Source organism: Myxocyprinus asiaticus, chromosome 21 (genome assembly GCF_019703515.2).
Source record: "Myxocyprinus asiaticus isolate MX2 ecotype Aquarium Trade chromosome 21, UBuf_Myxa_2, whole genome shotgun sequence".
Lineage (NCBI taxonomy): Eukaryota > Metazoa > Chordata > Actinopteri > Cypriniformes > Catostomidae > Myxocyprinus > Myxocyprinus asiaticus.
The window spans coordinates 25,192,066-25,212,500 of record NC_059364.1 but is presented as its reverse complement, the minus strand read 5'-3'; the positions used below and the strand labels follow the sequence as shown (position 1 = coordinate 25,212,500).

Genomic DNA, 20,435 nt, shown 5'->3' with positions numbered 1-20,435 from the left:
TTCAACAGTCTCCTGGTCTTACATTTGTTAAACAGATCAAGGGCAGATTTCAAAATGAAATCAGCACATTAAAAAAGATTTCAAGTTCCAGAACATGCTTATTATTTACATGCTATTCTTTTTAATGTAAGTAATGTTGAATTTATTTTGCTTCCATAACAGTGCTTCACGAGTTTTTAGATTGTTTTATATGTATTTTTTATATTTTAAAAGTTAAATCATGAAACTATCCTAGATGTACTACACTGAGGCTTTACATAAGAGTTTATAGCACCCTGCTTTAGAGATGTACTCAGTAAGTTTTGTTTATGTTGTGCTGGTCAATATGGAAGTCATGTTGGACTTACAGTGACACCTAGAGGAATGGATGCAGCATCATTCAAACACAACAGATTTCAGTTACAGATACCATTGTAAAAACAATTACTATTCAAAATCAGCCATGATTAATTTAATCCATGAGTGAAACTGTCCAATAAGAGGGTGTTATAGAGATTAAGCGAGTAGTATTCAGCTGGTCATGTGATCCCAACATGGCAGCCCCCATGAGGGGAACCTCTCCATAGAATAAAACAGCTTTTATAGGTAAATTATATGTCTTTATCTCATGTGAGTGCCCATGATTTTTACATAAGTTTCAAAATTACTGTTCATTTCTTTAGGAGTGAAACCTTTTAAAATTAGGAAAAAATTACTGAGTGTACTTTTGATGCTCCAAATTTCTTAAGCAATTTCATTTCCTCAAAGAAAGAAAAGGTGTTATTTTCTACCATAGTTGCTAGTTGTGTGGTACTATTGTGTTTATGCTTGTCGCAAGTGTAATCTAATGCACTGTTTGTTCTGTTATCCTGCATGCCTGCCAATGGATTATAAAGGTGGGGATGGCTGTATGATTTCACCCTGCTCCTCTGTAAATAGTCACTCAGTTCTTGCCAGTAATGCACTAGTTTCTCAATATAAGACTAAAAAGCCCTTGTCTGCCACCAAAGCCTGCATCCCTCAAATTCTTCCCTCCAAGTTTAAGCCCAAACTATCTACTATCACTACTGATGAGAGCCAGGAGAGATGGACCAAGCCAACACAGCGGCCCAAAGCACACAGCTGTGAGGATCTGCACCAGAATGGAGATACAACAGATAGCGATCACAGGTTAAACTCAGCTTCCAAGGGCTGCTGTTCACCCGAGAGCAGGAACCTTTACAAAAATGGATCCGTTGTGGGATCTGTGAGGAGTACGGCTGAGTTCTCTGCTCTCTATCGGAACATGCATAACATTCAGAGGCCAAGCTCCCTGGGTTCCAGTTCCCATGGAAGTGTCCGCTGCCTGGCTTCCCTTTTCGAGAAGCCAGGGGGTGTCATTACCATGGAGAGGGCCGAGATCATCCCTCGAGAAGCCGTGACGTTCCGGGTGATGGAGTTTGAGCGCATCATTCAGCGTACCAACTCTGCCCCCACACGCTCTGCCTCGATGCCCATACTCCCTAGTAACCCAAGCCCTTGCCATAGCCCTGCACCACTCTGCTTCCTCCAATCTGCTATCTCAGCAGAGACTCTGGTCATGCCAGGGCCTGCACACACTGAGGACTGCCCAGAAATAGATCCAGAGGACCAGGCCCACAAAGAGGAAGCTTCTGTTTCAGTAGAGTGCTTGATCACCTCTGAGCAGAACCACAACTCAAGAACTGACTCCCCTTTGGAAAATGAGAGCAAATCAGAGGAGACAGGCAGTTGTACACATGATGCTGCCAAAGACACAACCTCAGAACCCACAGGTCACCATAACCAACATTTCCACCATGATAACTTCCCCCTACACCTCAAACAAAGCAAGTGCAAAGGCACCTGCCCAGCCTCCTGCACCCGTTTCACCACAATCCTCAGGCATGAGCGACAACAGGCCAACACCCTGCAAGAGAAGAGATGTTCTCCTCCAAGAAACTTGCTTCTAATGGGCCCAGCCCCTTTCTCCTTAAGGAGATCACTACATAGTCAACAGGCCAAAAAGACTTGCGCTCTCACTGCCATGAAACCAATGGCTGGAGACCCGATGGAGAACCGTCTCTTCACTCCTAGGCCAAGGCCTGTCATTCCGCAGCGCCTGTCCTCCTTGGAGGTGCTGGATAGGCTCAGTAATGAAGAAAGTTCTCCCTGTGAGGGGTGCAACTCAGATGACCTTACAGATGTGGAATGCACAGAAGCCAATAAAGATACCTCTGAAGGTGGCTATACTAAGAGTGTCATGAGTGTCAGATTTTCCACACTCCTTTTTTCTCTCCTGTCTGCTCTTCTGTCATCACCAAGTGACTTTACTTTTTTAATTTCTGTAGTGTGCATTGTGTGGCCAACTTTGTGTGGTTTGCAACCAAACTGGCATTTTATTCATTTCCATTGTGTTGTGTAAAAGTGTGCCATATCACTTCTTTTATTTTCAGACTTCCACGTCAGCCATTTAAGACTATAATTTTTTAATATCTTTATAGTTCTGTGTCTAAAATTTGCAACAAACTAAGATGAGACTTAAAGGGATAGTTCATGAAAATTTAAATTCTGAAAATTCTGTCATCATATATATTACTCACCCGAATTACTTTAATTGTTCTGTGGAACACAAAAGGAGATGTTAGGAAGAATGACAGCCTCAGTCACCATTCACTTTCCTTGCATAATTTTTTCCATACAATGAAACTGAATGGTGAGTGTGGCTAACATTCTGCCTAAAATCACCTTTTGTGTTCCACAAACAAAAGAAAGTCATACGGGTTTGGAATGACACAAGGGTAAGTAAATGATGATAGAATCTCTATAATTTTCCCTTGTCGAGAATATGTTAACAGAGTGTTCCTAGATTCCAGAATTTTTGTTTAAAAACACATTATCATCCGTCACCCAATGATGAACCCTGAGAAGAATTTTGAATCTACCCATCATTAAGTTTGTTGCTAGCTTTAGAAAAGATTTCAGGGCTCCCATGTTTTTCCTTAACAGATGCAGTATGAACATAAAACAGTGTTCCATGTACTTACAACTTGAACATCTTATGAAAGTTTCCTTAATTTAGAGCTGTGATAACTTGCAAATAACAGCCTCACAGATTTGATCTTAAAATTAAAAGACATACGTATATTGCTAATAGTATTTATACTCAAATGGCAGTTATGTTTTTTTTAAATTTATTATCATTTTTATTTATTATTACACACTTGGGTCACACTTAATTTTCTATTTCCAATGCTACATTATACATACCACGTCACACATTTGTGAAAGGATTGTCATAATGTTGTGTATTTGCACATTGTTAAGCCACTCCATATCACTTCATAATGTTACATTTTGATGCATTCTCTCAACCTTTTTATTTTGATAGACCATGGCTAATTCTCATACAGATCTTAAAACACTAAGTATTGTACTTAAATTAAATACTTAGACGCATGAATTAATTGTAATTTTAAGCTGTAAGATGTCTAAGCCATTGCATTTTAACAGAATTTTGGTTATACAGTATGTTTTATTTAACATTTTGTTTTATTTTTGTCCTATCCAGTGTGTCCACAGCTATATCATCCACATAGGCTCTTTCAGTGCTCTTTATGAATTGGCTATTTAAATCAGAGCTATCAAGAGTTGTGCAATACATGTGCCAAGACGGATTTGAATCACGGCACACTCTTATCATGCTAAAAATACTTAATATAATTGTGCTACTTATGGGAACAGAAACTGAATCCTGTGTTTTCTCAAACAGACTCGGATTCTTCACACCCTTTAAGCCAAGGAGATCATGGAGAGAACTCGGAAGAGACAGCCCTTAAACGCTATGGAGATAAAGAGGTGACATATTTGTTATGACATTTTCTGTAGGCTTTTCTGTCTATCAAATTTCATAGTTAGAGATTTTTTATGAATAAATTATCAAGCTTGTTTAAAATTTATACATTAATTTTTTTACGGTTCTGATTTGTGGATCTTCTGATCTAGCTTTGGAAAATGCAGTGGTCCAAAAAAGAATTTGAGCACTTCAACCACACTTTAAATTGTATGAATATCATTGCTTTAGATAACAAAATCTCAAATCAAGTGACGCTAGAGCTTTTCTCAGAACTAGCTTCACCTTTCTTAGCCATTTTTGCAATTACTTTTAAACAGCTGGTGGAAAAGTGATTTTAGTGGATGTACAGTATGAAGTTTCCCTCTAGTTCAAACAAATGTCCTAGTAGTGTAACCACAGGTTTACTTCATCACATTACCTATGGGCAAGAAGTCTGACAACCAGAAAGTGTTCAAGTACTTCTCTTTCTTTCTTTTTTTTATTTTGAACAATAAATATTTTGTAATATAAATTAAAACCTAACAAATGTTTTATGATATGCTTTGCTTAAAAAGTTTGCATATCTTTATTTAAAAAAAGGCACTTAGTTTGATATTTTGATATCTAAAGCCATGAGATTCATATAATTTTAAGTGTGGTTTAAGTGTCCAAATACTTTTTTGGGCCACTGTATATAAATTGTGTAATTTATTAACAAACTGATTATAATGGTGGACATATGATGAATGGTTTGTTTGATAAAGTCACCTTTTGCTGTGAACTGATTAGTAACAGTACAATAATAGGCATAAACTCTGTGAGTGAATTAAAAGTCCATTTCTTTGTACAGAAAATTCTGGAAGAGCAGAGACGGCTGAAGCGCGAGCAGGAAGAGGCAGACACAGCCGCTCGCAGACATGCTGGGCTTGTTGTGACTCATCAACAGTTCATCACTAACGACCGCTTCGGTGACCTGCTGGTTATTAATGAGAAAGAGAAGAGGAAAACCATAGAGGTGAGATATCTTCTCTCTCATGCTTCAAAATGATCCTGTTTGAATCTGACTGTCTTTTTGTGTGACAAATAAAGTTTCTTTAATATAATGGATGAAGTCTAAAGTTTTAATGGTTAATATGCCTCTTATTGTCTGCAGAGGACTCCTGCTCTGGCACGATTTGACTTCAGAGCCGAAACTCTAAAGTAAGTGTTTTATTACTCAGATGTAAGGATGCCAGTACATAAAAACCCCATCAAATCAAAATTGACGTAAACTAAAAGCAATAATAAAAAAAATACTTTCAACTACCTGTTTCATTAGGAAAAACATCAATACAGGATAGAAAACTGTACATGATTTTTATGGCCCGTGTAAATACTGACACGAGTCTCTGAAATTCAAGAGCTGAATTTTGTGAACACTGCATTACAAATGTAATCAAACCAGATTCTGATTCTCTTTTGTCAGGGAACTACCATTTCAAAAGGGAGATATTGTATACATCTATCGGCAGATTGACCAGAACTGGTTTGAGGGAGAGCATCATGGGAGAGTTGGAATTTTTCCACGCAGCTACGTTGAGGTACATTTATTTAATCCATTTATTTGTACTGATGAGTTTATTTGGTGTAGGGTAACCTCTCTCACTCCTGTAATGCTATTTCTCCAGCTCTTGCCCCCAACAGAGAAGGCTCAGCCCAAAAAGAGTGCTCCGGTCAAGGTATTGGAATATGGAGAAGCTATTGCTCGTTTCAATTTCAATGGTGACACTGCAGTAGAAATGTCTTTCAGAAAGGTAATCCACACTGTTTTAGGATTTTAATGGAACTTTGTTTTTAACTCATACCATAGTATATTTGAAGTCTGCAGGAGCTGATTAAAATTATTTTCCTTGCCTATAGGGGGAGCGTATTACACTTATTCGTAGAGTAGATGAAAACTGGTATGAAGGCAAAATTTCTGGCACTAACCGGCAAGGCATCTTCCCGGTCACCTACATAGAGGTGCACAAGAGACCCCGAGTTAAAAATGGAATTGACTACCCAGATCCACCTATCAGCCAGTCACCACATCGGAGCACTAATGCATCTCCACAGGTAAAGAACTGACAACATCCTCCACCCAATCTGATGATAATTTTCTTTCAACTTTTGTGAATTGTTTTCATCACTCATTTTCCCATTATTTTCATTTATTTAAAGCTGACGTGTGTAATTTTTTCAATGTTAAAGTACTTCCTTCTATCCCAAATAATATGCAGAAACATCTGTATGTAAGCCATTTGTATGTTTAGTTCCCCGTAGAGTGTAAATACTGGCTATTTAGTGCAGTTAGAGTGTCCTGACCAGCCTGACACAGCAACATTAGCCTCTTTTCCACTACCGTGCCAGTGCAAGCCAGGGCTATCAACTGGTCAACTGGGGCCAATAGCCTCGGACTTCGAGCCACGAGACCAAAATAGATCTGCATTCCCACCACCGGCTAATAGCCCTCCAGTGTTGCCCTAAAACCCGCACTTAATACGCCGCCCTGGTGCCAGCACCACACACCCCACCCATTTCACAAGCAAGAGGGAAAATCAAGCTGAGGTATCAGACTCTGTAGACTAGCAAGCCCTCGAAGTCCATGGATTTGTACTGTGCCCGCACTTTTTTTTTTTTTTTTTCGAACCTGTACCATTGTGCACTGGAAACAAAACTTGACAAGTTTGGCGACAATATACTCCGCCTTTGACCCTGCCTCAATCGCCAGTTGGCCCTCTTTGGCCAAGGGTAATCCAGGGTGGCTGTTGGCCCCGAGGCAGTCCCGAGGAGGCACGATGAAGCCCTGGAAGTGACAGTAGGAACGCAACTGGCCCTGACAATCACTAGCACACTCTCATTTGGCCCGATATTGGAAACACGGCTATTGACTCAACTAATTGTGCGAGTTTGGGGCGGGACTCTTTGTTTGCTCAGCCAATAGGGGGAATATTTGGGAAATCTGTTTCAAAACAGTCATTATTTTTGCAATTCTGTTTGGTGATGCTAGTGTCACAGAAATTACTTTCTTCAGCTTTAATATTTAATATTTTTTTCTCTATATGTATTATGTTTTACCTCTCCCTTCCCTTCTTTTCTTTATTGTTTCTTTTCTTTCCATCTCATTCCTCCTGACACCTGGCCTTATCCTCCAACAGCCAAGTCTCACCACCTCCCCCCTCCCTCTGCCCCGGTCTCCTCGCCGTTCTATCTCCCCTGAAGTCCATGCCATCTCCAACGAGTGGATTTCTCTCACTGTGGGCGGAGTCAGCAGCAGCCCTCCAGCTGCACCCACCCCACCACTTCCCCCTCTGCCAAGCACTCTATACCGCTTGGGTGAATACTTGCCCCCTTCTTTGTCTGCCAGCCCTGTGCCTCCCATCAGCAGTAGCCCCTACTTTGTCTCCCCAATGGCAACTCCATCCAGCTCTCCTTTACCCCCACCCTATCCACCCCGCCCCAGCTCGGCCACCCCATTCCTCACCTTCACTCCACCTCAAGGGGAGGACTTCTTCCTTTCCCCACCTTCTCCTCGCCTCTCCCGCAGCCTGAGTCCCTGTGGGGGTGCTGGGCTTGAGGGTTGGCTTACTGGGGGCATCAGGCTGGATCAGGAGTTACAGGAAGGGGATGGGGCAGAAATAGACAGGGCTGGCAGCCTCCGCAAGGCTCCTTACAGCAGGGGCAATAGCCCAGCAGAGGTATCTTCTGCATGGTGTGGTGTGTTTTTTCAAGGTGCCAGTCATACCTAAACTTAAAGGGATAGTTCATTTACTCACTCTTATGTTGGTCCAAACCACTATGACTTTCTTTCCTCTGTGGAACACAAAAGGAGATTTTAGGCAGAATGTTAGCCTGAGTCACCATTTACTGTCATTGCATCTTTTGACCATACAATGAAAGTGAATGGTGACTGAGGCTGTCATTCATGTTCCACTGAGAAAAGAGAGGGATGGGTTTGGAGGCTGAGTAAATGATCACAGAATTTTCATTTTTGTATGAACTATTTCTATGGAAGGTCACCGTTTGGCACAAGTTGTGGATCTAACAGGCTGAAATCGGGAACAATAACTGACCCAATAATCTGATTATGTTAGTGAGTTAGCAAACACTTTCAAGGCTTTCACCCTGTTGAGAGAACACAGTTTAAAAGGAACTGCTGCATGAACCTCTTATACTGCTAGCATGAATCTTGGATGTTGATATTTATTTTCCTGTTGCCTGTTGTTGAAATTATGCATGTCTGATACAAATCTAGAGATAACAGTGTGTTTAAATACCCACTTCATTACTGTGCCAAACAGAGATGGCAATTTGGAAAGATATCTTCAAATTATTATTTTTTTATTACTTTTTAGAGAAATGTCAAAATAATTATATTTACAGTAAGAATGCTTAGAAAAAGCTTTTAAATGGATGAATAAAATATAATGTGCCTAGCTGTTTGACAACAATTTCCGGCATCTTGAGTCTGCTTTCAAACTGAAAGAAATATTGTTACATTTTTCTTACAGTAAAGGTGATGATGAGGTTGAAATGGGGGGGGAAATCCTCCTTTTTGTTCTATATGAAGCATCCCAGCATGATTTGACACTAATGTTTGTTTGAAGATTTATAAGAAATGTGGTGACTGCAACTAACTAACAGTTTTATTCTAATAATTTGTAATTGTTGATATGGTCGTATTTAAGTCCTCTGAACAGAGATAAATAAAATAAAATAATGGACTGATCAAATGCCAACTATACTGTCTTTGTGTTAATACTTCACAACTGAGCCTTAAACCATGAATATGAACCATTTTTCGCAGACATTTAAAGGTGTAAATCTGAAAAAGAGGCAGATATTTCATTCACATTCTTTTTCCCCCCACAGCTATTGAAGAATGATGAAGAATATTACAGGCGATCTTCAAGAAGTCCTGTCATGCTGTTTGACATCCAAGACAACAACATGAACGCCAATTCATTTACGGTAAATTGACATTCATTAAGTCATTATAACTCCACTTGAAAGATACATACTGGTCCATACTTATTTCTTAAGCCACCTGTATTGAGTGATTATGAATGGAATATGAGCAGTTTCATGATCTATTTTGATTGGCCCTTACGAAACACAGCACAGCCAATCATGAAGCTCATCCCAATGTTTTATTTTATGTGATATCTAATCCTGAAACTCACACATATAGTGCATGACAAATCTCTATGGTAATATGCCTTGCAAATAAACCTGTCCTATCTTTCACTCCTTCCATATGCACTCTCCTATTGTCTCACAATTCCATGCTTATCTTCTGGACACTACCATCACTTCGGGCTTTCCTGGTATTAATGGACATTTCCTCCTTTCTGCACTGTAACTTACCGGACTTCCATTCCTATTTTCTCTAACCACGCCGCCCCTTCCTCAAACTCAAATTTCCATCTGAATGACTGACCTCACTTCCTGGTTTGTGGCCACTTCTTGTGCTGACCCTCTTCCACCAATAGGAGGCAGTATGTAATGAGATCATGAATATTGCAGAGACCTCAGTGAGGTACTGCAGCACTTTGTCACACCCTGTAGACTCTGCCCACAGACTCCTGCCTCCTTCCAGTAAACACTCTCTCATCATTTCCCAGCAACCCCTGTCGCAGAGCAGCAGCCCAGAGCCTGGACGCATGAGCTGTGGGATGTAAGTTTGATATACCTCAGTGTGTTTATGTGTGCATCTGTGTGTTTATGTGGTTTTACTGAATTTTAATTGACCAGTATGGAGGCGCTTAGAGGACAGGGCGGGAATTTTTTTTCTGAAATAGTTTTGAGGCCCTTGCAATAAGTTTTGCGTTCCCTCGCAATAGTTTGTGTTCCCTCACAATATGTTTTACATTCCCTGTTTATTGTTACTGTAGTAAAACCATGGTAAATATATTGCGAGGGAATGCAAAACTTATTGCGAGGGAATGCAAAGTATTAAGAGGGCAAGCAAAAGTTATTGCAAGAGGACGCGAAACTATTGCGAGGGGATGCAAAACTTATTGCGAGGGAATGCAAACTATTGCGAGGGAACACAAAACTTATTGTGAGGGAATGCAAACTACTGAGAGGGCACACAAAACTTACTGAAAGGGGATGCAAAACTATTGCGAGGGGACGCAAAACTTTTGCGAGGGAATGCAAAACTTATTGTGAGGGAACGCAAACTGTTGTGAGGGGATGCAAAACTTATTGTGAGGGAATGTAAACTATTGTGAGGGGTTGCAATACTTACTGCGAGGGAACGCAAACTATTGCAAGGGCACGTAAAACGTATCGCAAGAGAACGCAAACTATTGAGAGGGCACACAAAACTTATTGAAAGGGGATGCAAAACTATTGCGAGGGGACGCAAAACTTTTGCGAGGGAATGCAAAACTTATTGTGAGGAAACGCAAACTATTATGAGGGGATGCAAAACTTATTGTGAGGGGTTGCAATACTTATTGCGAGGGAACGCAAACTATTGCAAGGGCACGTAAAATGTATCGCAAGAGAACGCAAACTATTGAGAGGGCACTCAAAACTTATTGCGAGGGAATGCAAAACTATCGTGAGGGAATGCAAAACTTATTGCGAGGGAATGCAAACTCATTGCGAGGGGATACAAACTATTGTGAAGGAACACAAACTATTGTGAGGGGACGCAAAACGTATTGTGAGGGGACGCAAACTATTGTGAGGGGATGCTAAACTTATTGTGTGGGAAAGCAAACTATTGTGAAGGGACGCAAAACTTATTGTGAGGGAACGCAAACTATGGTGAGGGGATGCAAAACTTATTGCAATGGTATGCAAAACGTATTTAGAGGGAAAGCAAAACTTATTGCGAGGGCGTGCAAAACTATTTCAGAAAAAAAAAAAATCCTGCCCTATCCTCTAAGGGGCTCTGTAGACCTGCACTCCAAATAAAATAAAAAATTTAATACAAATTATTAACTGAATTTAAAGCATTCAATCCTGTTACCCAAGTTATTGTAAACTTTTGTTTTCTTTAATTTATGGAAAATTTAAGTTTTCTATCTTTAAACTGACAGAATGGTTATGTGTAGGTGGACAAGTGATGTACAATAAGACTGAAAATGCCTTAAAATTTGGTCAATAAAATGTGATTTGTGCTATAGTTTCCAGTATGTGCTCCATATGTGATGATGTGTTGTTCTCTGGTGTAGATTTCAGGCTCTGTACAATTATGTGCCTCAGAATAATGATGAGTTGGAACTACAGGAAGGAGACATGGTCAGCGTCATGGAGAAATGTGATGATGGCTGGTTTGTGGGTATGTGTTATTTCTCATTGTATTAATTCTCTAGAGAATCATCTCTCCTATATTAAATCAATACCTACAACACTACAGTGCTACTAAATCAGTCTTCCTTCAACCAGTATTCTAAAGCTTTGTTTTGGAGTTGTACAATTGGCTTATTTTAGTTTTCTGGCCACAGACTCAATGTCTGTAATATATGTATTGGCTTCTCCATGCAGGTACATCGAAGAGGACAAAACAGTTTGGCACTTTTCCAGGAAATTATGTGAAAGCTGTTAATTTGTGACATGACATAATTTAACAAATCATGGTTTGTATAAAGAGATTATAGCACTATACTTAAGCAGCCTGACCTGTTTGGGACACTCTACCTGTTGACATCAAATGAAGACTTCTCCTTCCCTTCTTGAATCTTGAAACTGTATCTTGCCCAAATGAATGTCACAGGTATGTGATCAGTGAGGTTTGCGGCATGTCGACAAAGAACATACAGTGTCAAAATAGCATTTAAAAAAAAAAAAAATTAATCATTGAATGATTGTTTCTTGAACCTGCTCGGATTCAGTTTAAAGCCATTAATGTAAAATATCCGACTTGAAGAAAAAAGGGTTTTAGTAAGTTTACAGCTGCAAATTGTACTGAAGTCCAGTGCATAACTTTACCTTCACATACCTGACATTACAAACATTACTAAAAATGTATTACATTTTAAAATTTATATTTGCTATAAATGTGATGACAGTGTATTGAACGCACCCGAAGGTGTCCATATTAAGTGTTACAGTGATGGGTTCTGGAATCTGTGAAGGGATCATAGAAAGAGTTTTAAGTGTTTATATTAAATGTTTCACTCCCTTTGCTTTTGAAATGCAGATTTATGGCACATTCTTTTAAAGAGCGTGATTTTAATTTATATTCCGATGTGGCCTCAAAATTCTCTCAAAGCATTGGAAGAGACAACAACGTTAGCTTAACTTCTGCAAAGTATTTTCAAATCCAAGCAAAGCCAATTGTTGACATCAAAAATATGTAATATCTCTCAGTGTTTGTATTGTTAAAAAGGATATTAGACTCTTAGCTCATATGATGTTCAACAGCAACTTGCATTGCAGACTTGTAGAGGTGTCAAAGGAAAGTTTTGATGCAGCATGCTTTCAGCTTCTCAGCACTTACTGTACTCTCACATTTTAAGGTTCATAAGATTACAGGAATGCAGTGACCAACTCTAAAAACTCCAGTTATAAATACAAGTTAGTAATTAATAACAAAAAAAGAGACAAGCTTTGTTTTAGCTCTATTATTGTAGTGAGGTGAAGGGCTTAAACGAAACCCCTACTAAACAAAACCAAACTCATATTTAGACAATTCTGGTCTTTGAATTCAAAAACGCTTTGCCTCAAAACATCCTATTTATTTGCCTGAATAGTGTATATTTTTCTATTTCAATCATCCATTTTTGGTTTGGTTGTTCTGAAGAGTGTATTATGAGTCTGACGAGCAGTGTTCTTACCTTATTTAAAACAAGGCTCGATCTTAATCCAGGTACCCAATGATATTGACATTTACATAGTGTTATAACTGCAGTAATGTCAGAATATGGAATCGATGATGCATATAAGATTACTGTATCTCATTTTTAAAGTGCCATTCATAGTAGAGGATGCTATATCTGGACCGCTGTGTTCTGTTTCATTCAAACTCTGATGTGGAATAGTTTCCATTGATGCGATTTTAGTCTTCCTTATCTGAATGTATTTAACTTCTACTTTGGTTGTAGATTTGCTTTTGCTTCCGTTTAAGAAGTAGAATTACTAATCCTAAAACATATCATATTTGGGTTTCCTCCCTATGATACTCTTGAGACTTTTGACAATTGAATCTCTTTGAATCTCCCCTTTAGTTTTATACGGTCCATTCCATATAATGCCAGATAATGTGCTGCTAGAGAGTATGAGGGTTGTCTAACTGACTGCGACTCTTACACTTGCAAAAAGCCTTCCGTCCAATTCAGAAACAGACATGGAAAATCTCATGTGAGCAGACACATGTATTTAGTATCTAGATTTTTCCTTTTTTTAAACAGTGGTTGTTGCTAAACATTTGTCAAGAAATAATCACATAGAAGATCGACAAGAAATTAAAACATGATCTCTATTGAATATGAACTTGAAAATATGTGTTTTGGCCTCTTATAATATAGCGTAGCATACTTGAATGTAGTTTTCTGAGATACCTGAAACTTGGACATGAACAAAGTTTAAATTCAAAGTTTTCCTATTCTATCAGATTTGTAAATATGTAAAGTACAAATGAATGTAAGTGATTGAAGTTACAGCAACCTCTATAAATATTACAGTTTATATTATATGAATAATATTAGGAAAGCACAGAGATTTGTTTAACACAGGCAGTCTTGTATGACTGAACCAGTGATTCTGACACTGTGTTGGGATTTAAATCCCTTTCTGTCTCATGGCTTCATTGAAATGTGCCTCATTTTATGTTTTGCCTTGAAGTAAACATAGGTTACATTTAAGGATATTATTACTATTTTGATCCAAGTGTTTCACAGGAGACAATAACCAAGTTCTTTTCTCCAATCACCTGAGTTATTCAAGAGTGTGAGTTGACACCCAAGATGCGTAATGTATAATTATTACTTTGTGATCTGTGTGCAGAGGTGGATTTTGGAATATTTTTGTTTGTTTATGTTTATTTGCAGTGCTGTTACAATTAAAACTATTTTAAAACACTATTTACTGCTGTGAGTTCCTCATTATGCAATATTTAATAAACAACTACAGCTTTTGACTGACCCAGTTTGTTTATTTATCTTGATGTGCACATGGATTTTTGGTGGCATGATTGGACCAAGCTGATGAGAGATACATTTCAGCTTAAACCCCATATCTCCTCAGCAGTTCAATAAGTCCTTCTTAACTTTATAAATATCTGATATCATCATGCTGCACTCTTTGTATTAATTAGATTTTTGTGCAGTACTGTGTATGTCCAGCAGAGGGCAGACAGACCATACATAACCCCTTTGGACGAAGAGTAATTTAAGTTGTGTGCAAAAATAAGGTTTCAAACAACAAAACTGTAACTAATTATATTTGAAATCCAGAGCTATGCAAGCTATGTATTTGTCTTCAGCTGAGCTGAATAGGAACTGAGTTAAATTGTGAGTTTGAATTAATCATTATTACTAGTACAATCACTTCTCATTCAAAATGAATTATACTATTTAGAATAAAAAATAATTATTTCAAATCTATCTATCTATCTATCTATCTATCTATCTATCTATCTATCTATCTACATCTACAGTGGCAAGTATGAGAACTCTTTGGAATTACCTGCATTTATGTTTAACTTTGTCTTAAAATTAGGTTTGAGCTTCATCTAAGTTACAATCATGAACAAACACAATCTGTTTTAACTAACATAAATTATTGTATTGTTCTTGTACACGCTGAATACATCATTCAAACATTCAGAGTAGATTGGAAAAAAATATTTGAACCCCTAGGCTAATGAAGTCAACAAAAGCTAATTTGAGTCAGGAGTTGGGAAACCTGGCATCCAGTTAATGAAATGAGATTGGAGGTCTGGGTTAGAGCTACTTTGACTTATTAAAAGCACTCAAAAATTTTGAGTTTGCTATTCATAAGAAGCATCTGCTGATGTGGACTGTGCCTCACAAAAAAAGAGAACTCGGAAGACCTATGGTCATGAATTGTTGCATTGCATAAAGCTGGAAAGGGTTACAAAGTTATCTCAAAGAGCTTAGATATTCATCTGTCCACAGTTAGACAAACTGTCTATAAATGGAGACTATTTAGTACTGTGGCTACTCTCTGTAGAAGTGGCCGTCCAGCCAATATGACTGAAAGGACACACAACAGATTGCTCAGTGATGTTAAAAAGAACCCTAAAGTGACAACTAAAGACATAAAGGAATCATTGGAACTGGTTTACATCTCTGTTCATAAGTCTACTATATGGAAAACATTGAACAGGCATGGTGTCCATGGCAGGACACCACAAAGGAAGCTGCTGCTTTCCAACAAAAACATTGCTATGAGCCTGAAGTTTACCAAAGACCACCTTGACACTCCACAACGCTACTGGGAAAATGTTTTGTGGACTGATGAAACTAAGGTTGAATTGTTTTGGAAGAACATGCAGCACTGCGTATGGCATAAAAAGGGCACCACATACCAACATGAAAACATCATCCCAACGGTGAAGTTCAGTGAAGGGAGCATCATGATTTGGGGCTGCTTTGCTGCTTCAGGGCCTGGACTGCTTGCCATCATCAAGGGAAAAATGAATTTCTAAGTTTATCAATATATCCTACAGGATGTCAGGGTGGCTGCACCAGCTGAAGCTCAGTATAATTGGGTGATGCAGCAGGACAATGGCCCTAAAGATCAAAGTAAATCCATAACAGAATGGCTTAAAAAAAAAAGGAAATCCACCTTTTGGAGTGGCCCAATCAGAGCCCAGACCATAACTCAATAGAGATGCTGTGAAATGACTTCAAGAGAGCCGTTCACACCAGACATCCTTAATTAGGCCTTAATAAAAACAGACAAAACACAAATGTAACACTAAAGGCACAATATGATGCAATACAAACACAATAACGCCCAAACATGAGGGTATGTGGTACCGTGAAACCCCTGCAGTCTGAGATGTTTGCAATTAAAGTATAACTGAGGAAACGGTAAATTGAGTGAAGGCAAAAACACACACAGTAGGATGCTGATTATGTGACACTGAATTACTACCAACTAATTCTCCCCAACCATAGGTGGTAAATTCAGTTTATTTAATTCTTCAAGTCATTTAACACCAATTGTGCGTCTACTGTTTGTTCACCAATGATTTTGATATGTGTAATTTTCTTGATCAAAGATATAATCCATAAATATTGAAACAGTAGGGGAGAACCCGCAAAGCTCAACATAAATGTATCATTGGTGATAAGTTTATGCACAGTGCCCTCACAGTTGCCATTTAAGGTCTGTACAAGTGCAATTCAATCCTCTACCTACTTCTAAATTAACAGATGTTTTGTTTTGTTTTCAGTAACAATTGGTACATGTATGTAAATAAAATGTTTTGAGAAATTTGGGGGTTTAAGACTGTCATTTTATTTTAAATAGAATTTATAAATAATTTTAATCAATCAAAAAATGTTTCTTTAAAGTTTTAAAACTTTAAAGATTTAAAGTTTATAATATATATATATATATGTATATATATATACACTATATTGCCAAAAGTATTCGCTCATCTGCCTTTAGACGTTTATGAACTTAAGTGACATCCCATTCTTAATCCATAGGGTTTAATATGACGTCGGCCCAGCCTTTGCAGCTATAACAGCTTCAACTCTTCTGGGAAGGCTTTCCACAAGGTTTAGGAGTGTGTTTATGGGAATTTTTGACCATTCTTCCAGAAGCGCATTTGTGAGGTCAGACACTGATGTTGGACGAGAAGGCCTGGCTCGCAGTTTTCACTCTAATTCATCCCAAAGGTGCTCTATAGGGTTGAGGTCAGGACTCTGTGCAGGCCAGTCAAGTTCTTCCACACCAAACTCGCTCATCCATGTCTTTATGGACCTTGCTTTGTGCACTGGTGTGCAGTCATGTTGGAACAGGAAGGGGCCATCCCCAAACTGTTCCCACAAAGTTGGGAGCATGGAATTGTCCAAAATCTCTTGGTATGCTGAAGCATTCAGAGTTCCTTTCACTGGAACTAAGGGGCCATGCCCAGCTCCTGAAAAACAACTGAAAAACACCATAATCCCCCCCTCCACCAAACTTCACAGTTGGCACAATGCAGTCAGACAAGTACCGTTCTCCTGGCAACCGCCAAACCCAGACTCGTCCATCAGATTGCCAGATGGAGAAGCGTGATTCGTCACTCCAGAGAACGTGTCTCCACTGCTCTAGAGTCCAGTGGCGGCGTGCTTTACACCACTGCATCCGACGCTTTGCATTGCACTTGGTGATGTATGGCTTGGATGCAGCTGCTCGGCCATGGAAACCCATTCCATGAAGCTCTCTACGCACTGTTCTTGAGCTAATCTGAAGGCCACATGAACTTTGGAGGTCTGTAGCGATTGACTCTGCAGAAAGTTGGCGACCTCTGCGCAATATGCGCCTCAGCATCCGCTGACCCCGCTCTGTCATTTTATGTGGCCTACCACTTCGTGGCTGAGTTGCTGTCATTCCCAATCGCTTCCACTTTGTTATAATACCACTGACAGGTGACTGTGGAATATTTAGTAGTGAGGAAATTTCACGACTGGACTTATTGCACAGGTGGCATCCTATCACAGTACCACGCTGGAATTCACTGAGCTCTTGAGAGCGGCCCATTCTTTCACAAATGTTTGTAGAAGCAGTCTGCATGCCTAGGTGCTTCATTTTATACACCTGTGGCCATGGAAGTGATTGGAACACCTGAATTCAATTATTTGGATGGGTGAGCGAATACTTTTGGCAATATAGTGTATATATATATATATATATATATATATTTTTTTTTTTCCATGTCAACTTGTCTTGCTTGCTGTGTTTACATGTTTAAAGTAATACTCTGTTGCCAGTGAATAAATATAGATTTCACAAACACAAAGCAGAAGGCCAGTGGTGGGGACAAATTCAAACTATAAGGACTAGACTCTGTGTTTAGTGTTTTATGCCTTATATATATATATATATATATATATATGAAACATTTGATTACAAATTATATACATAAAATGCATTTCTACAGTTAATCATGAAGCATAATCTAGCCACAATTTTAAAACAGTATCTCTAAGCAGCTTGAAAAATTTTAACATTAATGTTTTAACAATAAATTCCATATACTGACCTACTCTGCTGGAGTTAGAATTGTTAATTTAAAACCAGAGGGATAGCTCCCTGCATAGAGTTTATCTTTTTTTGTTGTTGAGAAAGCACACTTTTATTTTACACCTGCTGGGTAGATATTGTAGATAGTGTGCCGACACTCGATACTTTGTACGTTGCTTTGATCTAACGGCACTCTGCTGATTAAATACAGTGAAGAGATCCAGGCTAATAATCATTACTTATTTATTTATTTTTCTTTTGTAGTTTGAATAATTGATCAAACTTGGCAAACTGTTAATTGCAGTAGAGGTGCACTCAGCAGGAGGTTGGGAATTACTATGGAATAATCAGCTCTATCTACAATAAAAAGAGGCAGAAAAGATCTACTGACTCTGGAATTCCTCTGTTCCTTTGCTCTGCTAAATAGTTTCTACCAAAACGGTTTCTCCTGTTTTAATATGTTGTAGAAAAATAATTACATGGGCCCCACTAATTATTTTGGAGACTATTGGACGCTAAAGTCACACTGCATCAGATAACAAAATATCACACCAAGTGATCTACAATACAAACAAATGATTCTAGACTGCTTCTAAGAACTAATTTCACTTTTCTGAGCCATTTTTGCAATTATTTTTAACCAACTCGTCATTTTTAGGTGAAGTATTATGTCAGTTCCCATCAAGTTCACACTGGTGTGTACCACTAAGAACACTAAGAACATATTCCACTAACGTTTGACAACCAGAAAGTGTCCAAATACATTTGTTTTTCATATATTTTTGGACAATTTGGGAACATAAACGTATTTTTGTGAAATTGTGTTGAAAATTCCCTTGAAAAATGTGTTTGTGCCATATTTCTTTAAATGCCACTTAGTTTGATATTCTGTTATATAATGCATAGACAAATTATATATTTTTAAGTGTGCAAATATTTTTATATGCTCTTCAGAAAGCCTTTAATGTTTTTCTAATAACTTGTTATGAAATGTATGAAACAAAAATACATCTAAGTGCTTTTTTTTATAGCTCATATTGTGCAAAATGTAAATGTAAATAAATTATTATTATTATTATTATTATTATTATTATTTTTTAACACCATACATAGGCTTTACAGCCAGTCCTAATTTGAAACCCCTTTAACTAAGGGCAACTAAGGAGACATAACTAGGAGTAATTCCTAAACGTTTTATTTTCCTAATGGAGAAATACTGTATACTTTCTGGAAATAAATAATAATATTATTCATTCTTCAGCGCCCATGCCTGTAATAATGTAATAGCTTTCCCTCATTTCTATTCCAGAATATCTTTACTGCTCTATAGACAAACAAAAGCGAAGCAAACAGTTAAAGTATATTTTTCACAAGTCGGCAGGAACAATGTGATCCACACTGTAAAAAATATCTGTACTTTTAATGGTAGAAGACTGTAAAAATGCTACAGAAATAAAACATTAAATGATTAATGAATATTAACTGTAAAATATACAATAAAATTTGTTCATATATTTTAAAAGACAATACAGTAGTTTTTACAATAATATGTTGTAAAAATTAATTTTTTTAGATGTAAAAAGTATGATTTTCCTGTATAATTAATGGTAAAAATGTACATTGTTTAACAAGAAAGTACATGTACTTTTTACAGTAAATTATTGTTAAAATTACAGTATAAAACAATAATTGGGTGTTCCCACAATTCCCTGCATGATCCATCATATTTCATTATATTTTATGGGAATAGTTATGTTTCTTCTTATTTTTAATATTACATACATTGGGATTTTCTGTGTTATATTTGATGTAGTTTAGTTAATGTTTACTGCATTATTTAAATTTCACATGTGTTACCCTGATGGTATTTTGTGTTTGTGTGAGTGACACCGAGCACTGTCTCTACATGTTTATTGGTCATTGCTCCTGGAAGAGCCACTACTGGTGAACTTCATGCTATCATGTGCTCTTTTGTAATTTTTACAGTGATTAACAATACCTTATAAAGTAAAAAGAAGATTTTTACAGATTCAGAAGGTTAATATTAAGTTTATTAAATACTTTTTTTTACTGTGAATTTAATAGAATTTTTTTTTTTACAGTGCCATCATGGTCATGTTAATTACAACAGTTTTAAACTGTAAAATGTACAGGTTGTTTACATTTTTACTGTAATTTTTACATAATTATTCTGGCAACCCCAGCTGCCAGTTTTTTCTTCTTCTCTTTTTAAAGAAACACATAAAAATGGTCTTTTTACCCTCAAGTACCACCAATTACTCTGCACATCTGCAAATCTGAAATGAATAATATCAGCCATATTAACTTTTAATACATTTGGCAAATGTAGTGAAATTGATATATGATTAATTGAATGCTGCTATATTATGCTGATTATTTTTTATATTTATTTGCTATATTTTTCATTATGTCTTCCTATCTT

General features: G+C 37.7%; 2 protein-coding genes across 7 annotated transcripts in view; both read left to right on the top strand.

Moving 5' to 3' along the window:
• Positions 1 to 3,721, top strand: part of LOC127411813 (sorbin and SH3 domain-containing protein 1-like) — a 6,438-nt gene extending 2,717 nt beyond the window's left edge. The window contains exon 1 of the mRNA XM_051647612.1: positions 1 to 3,721. This exon is cut by the window's left edge and continues 2,717 nt beyond it. Coding sequence (XP_051503572.1) covers positions 827 to 2,401 — 1,575 coding nt within the window. The 5' untranslated portion in view covers positions 1 to 826 and the 3' untranslated portion in view covers positions 2,402 to 3,721.
• The window catches only part of LOC127411800 (sorbin and SH3 domain-containing protein 1-like), an 81,510-nt gene extending 67,588 nt beyond the window's left edge, over positions 1 to 13,922 (top strand). For 2 of the 6 annotated variants that reach the window (XM_051647582.1, XM_051647583.1), the window contains 11 exons: positions 3,749 to 3,834; positions 4,662 to 4,826; positions 4,965 to 5,011; positions 5,277 to 5,391; positions 5,479 to 5,604; positions 5,711 to 5,905; positions 6,988 to 7,527; positions 8,702 to 8,800; positions 9,322 to 9,506; positions 11,020 to 11,126; positions 11,333 to 13,922. In XM_051647582.1, coding sequence (XP_051503542.1) covers positions 3,749 to 3,834; positions 4,662 to 4,826; positions 4,965 to 5,011; positions 5,277 to 5,391; positions 5,479 to 5,604; positions 5,711 to 5,905; positions 6,988 to 7,527; positions 8,702 to 8,800; positions 9,322 to 9,506; positions 11,020 to 11,126; positions 11,333 to 11,400 — 1,733 coding nt within the window. In that variant the 3' untranslated portion in view covers positions 11,401 to 13,922. Of the gene's footprint in view, positions 1 to 3,748; positions 3,835 to 4,661; positions 4,827 to 4,964; positions 5,012 to 5,276; positions 5,392 to 5,478; positions 5,605 to 5,710; positions 5,906 to 6,987; positions 7,528 to 8,701; positions 8,801 to 9,321; positions 9,507 to 11,019; positions 11,127 to 11,332 lie in introns of those variants that run through there. The other 4 variants (XM_051647584.1, XM_051647586.1, XM_051647587.1 and 1 more) reach the window with 4 other exon arrangements.
• The last annotated feature ends 6,513 nt before the right edge of the window (positions 13,923 to 20,435 follow it).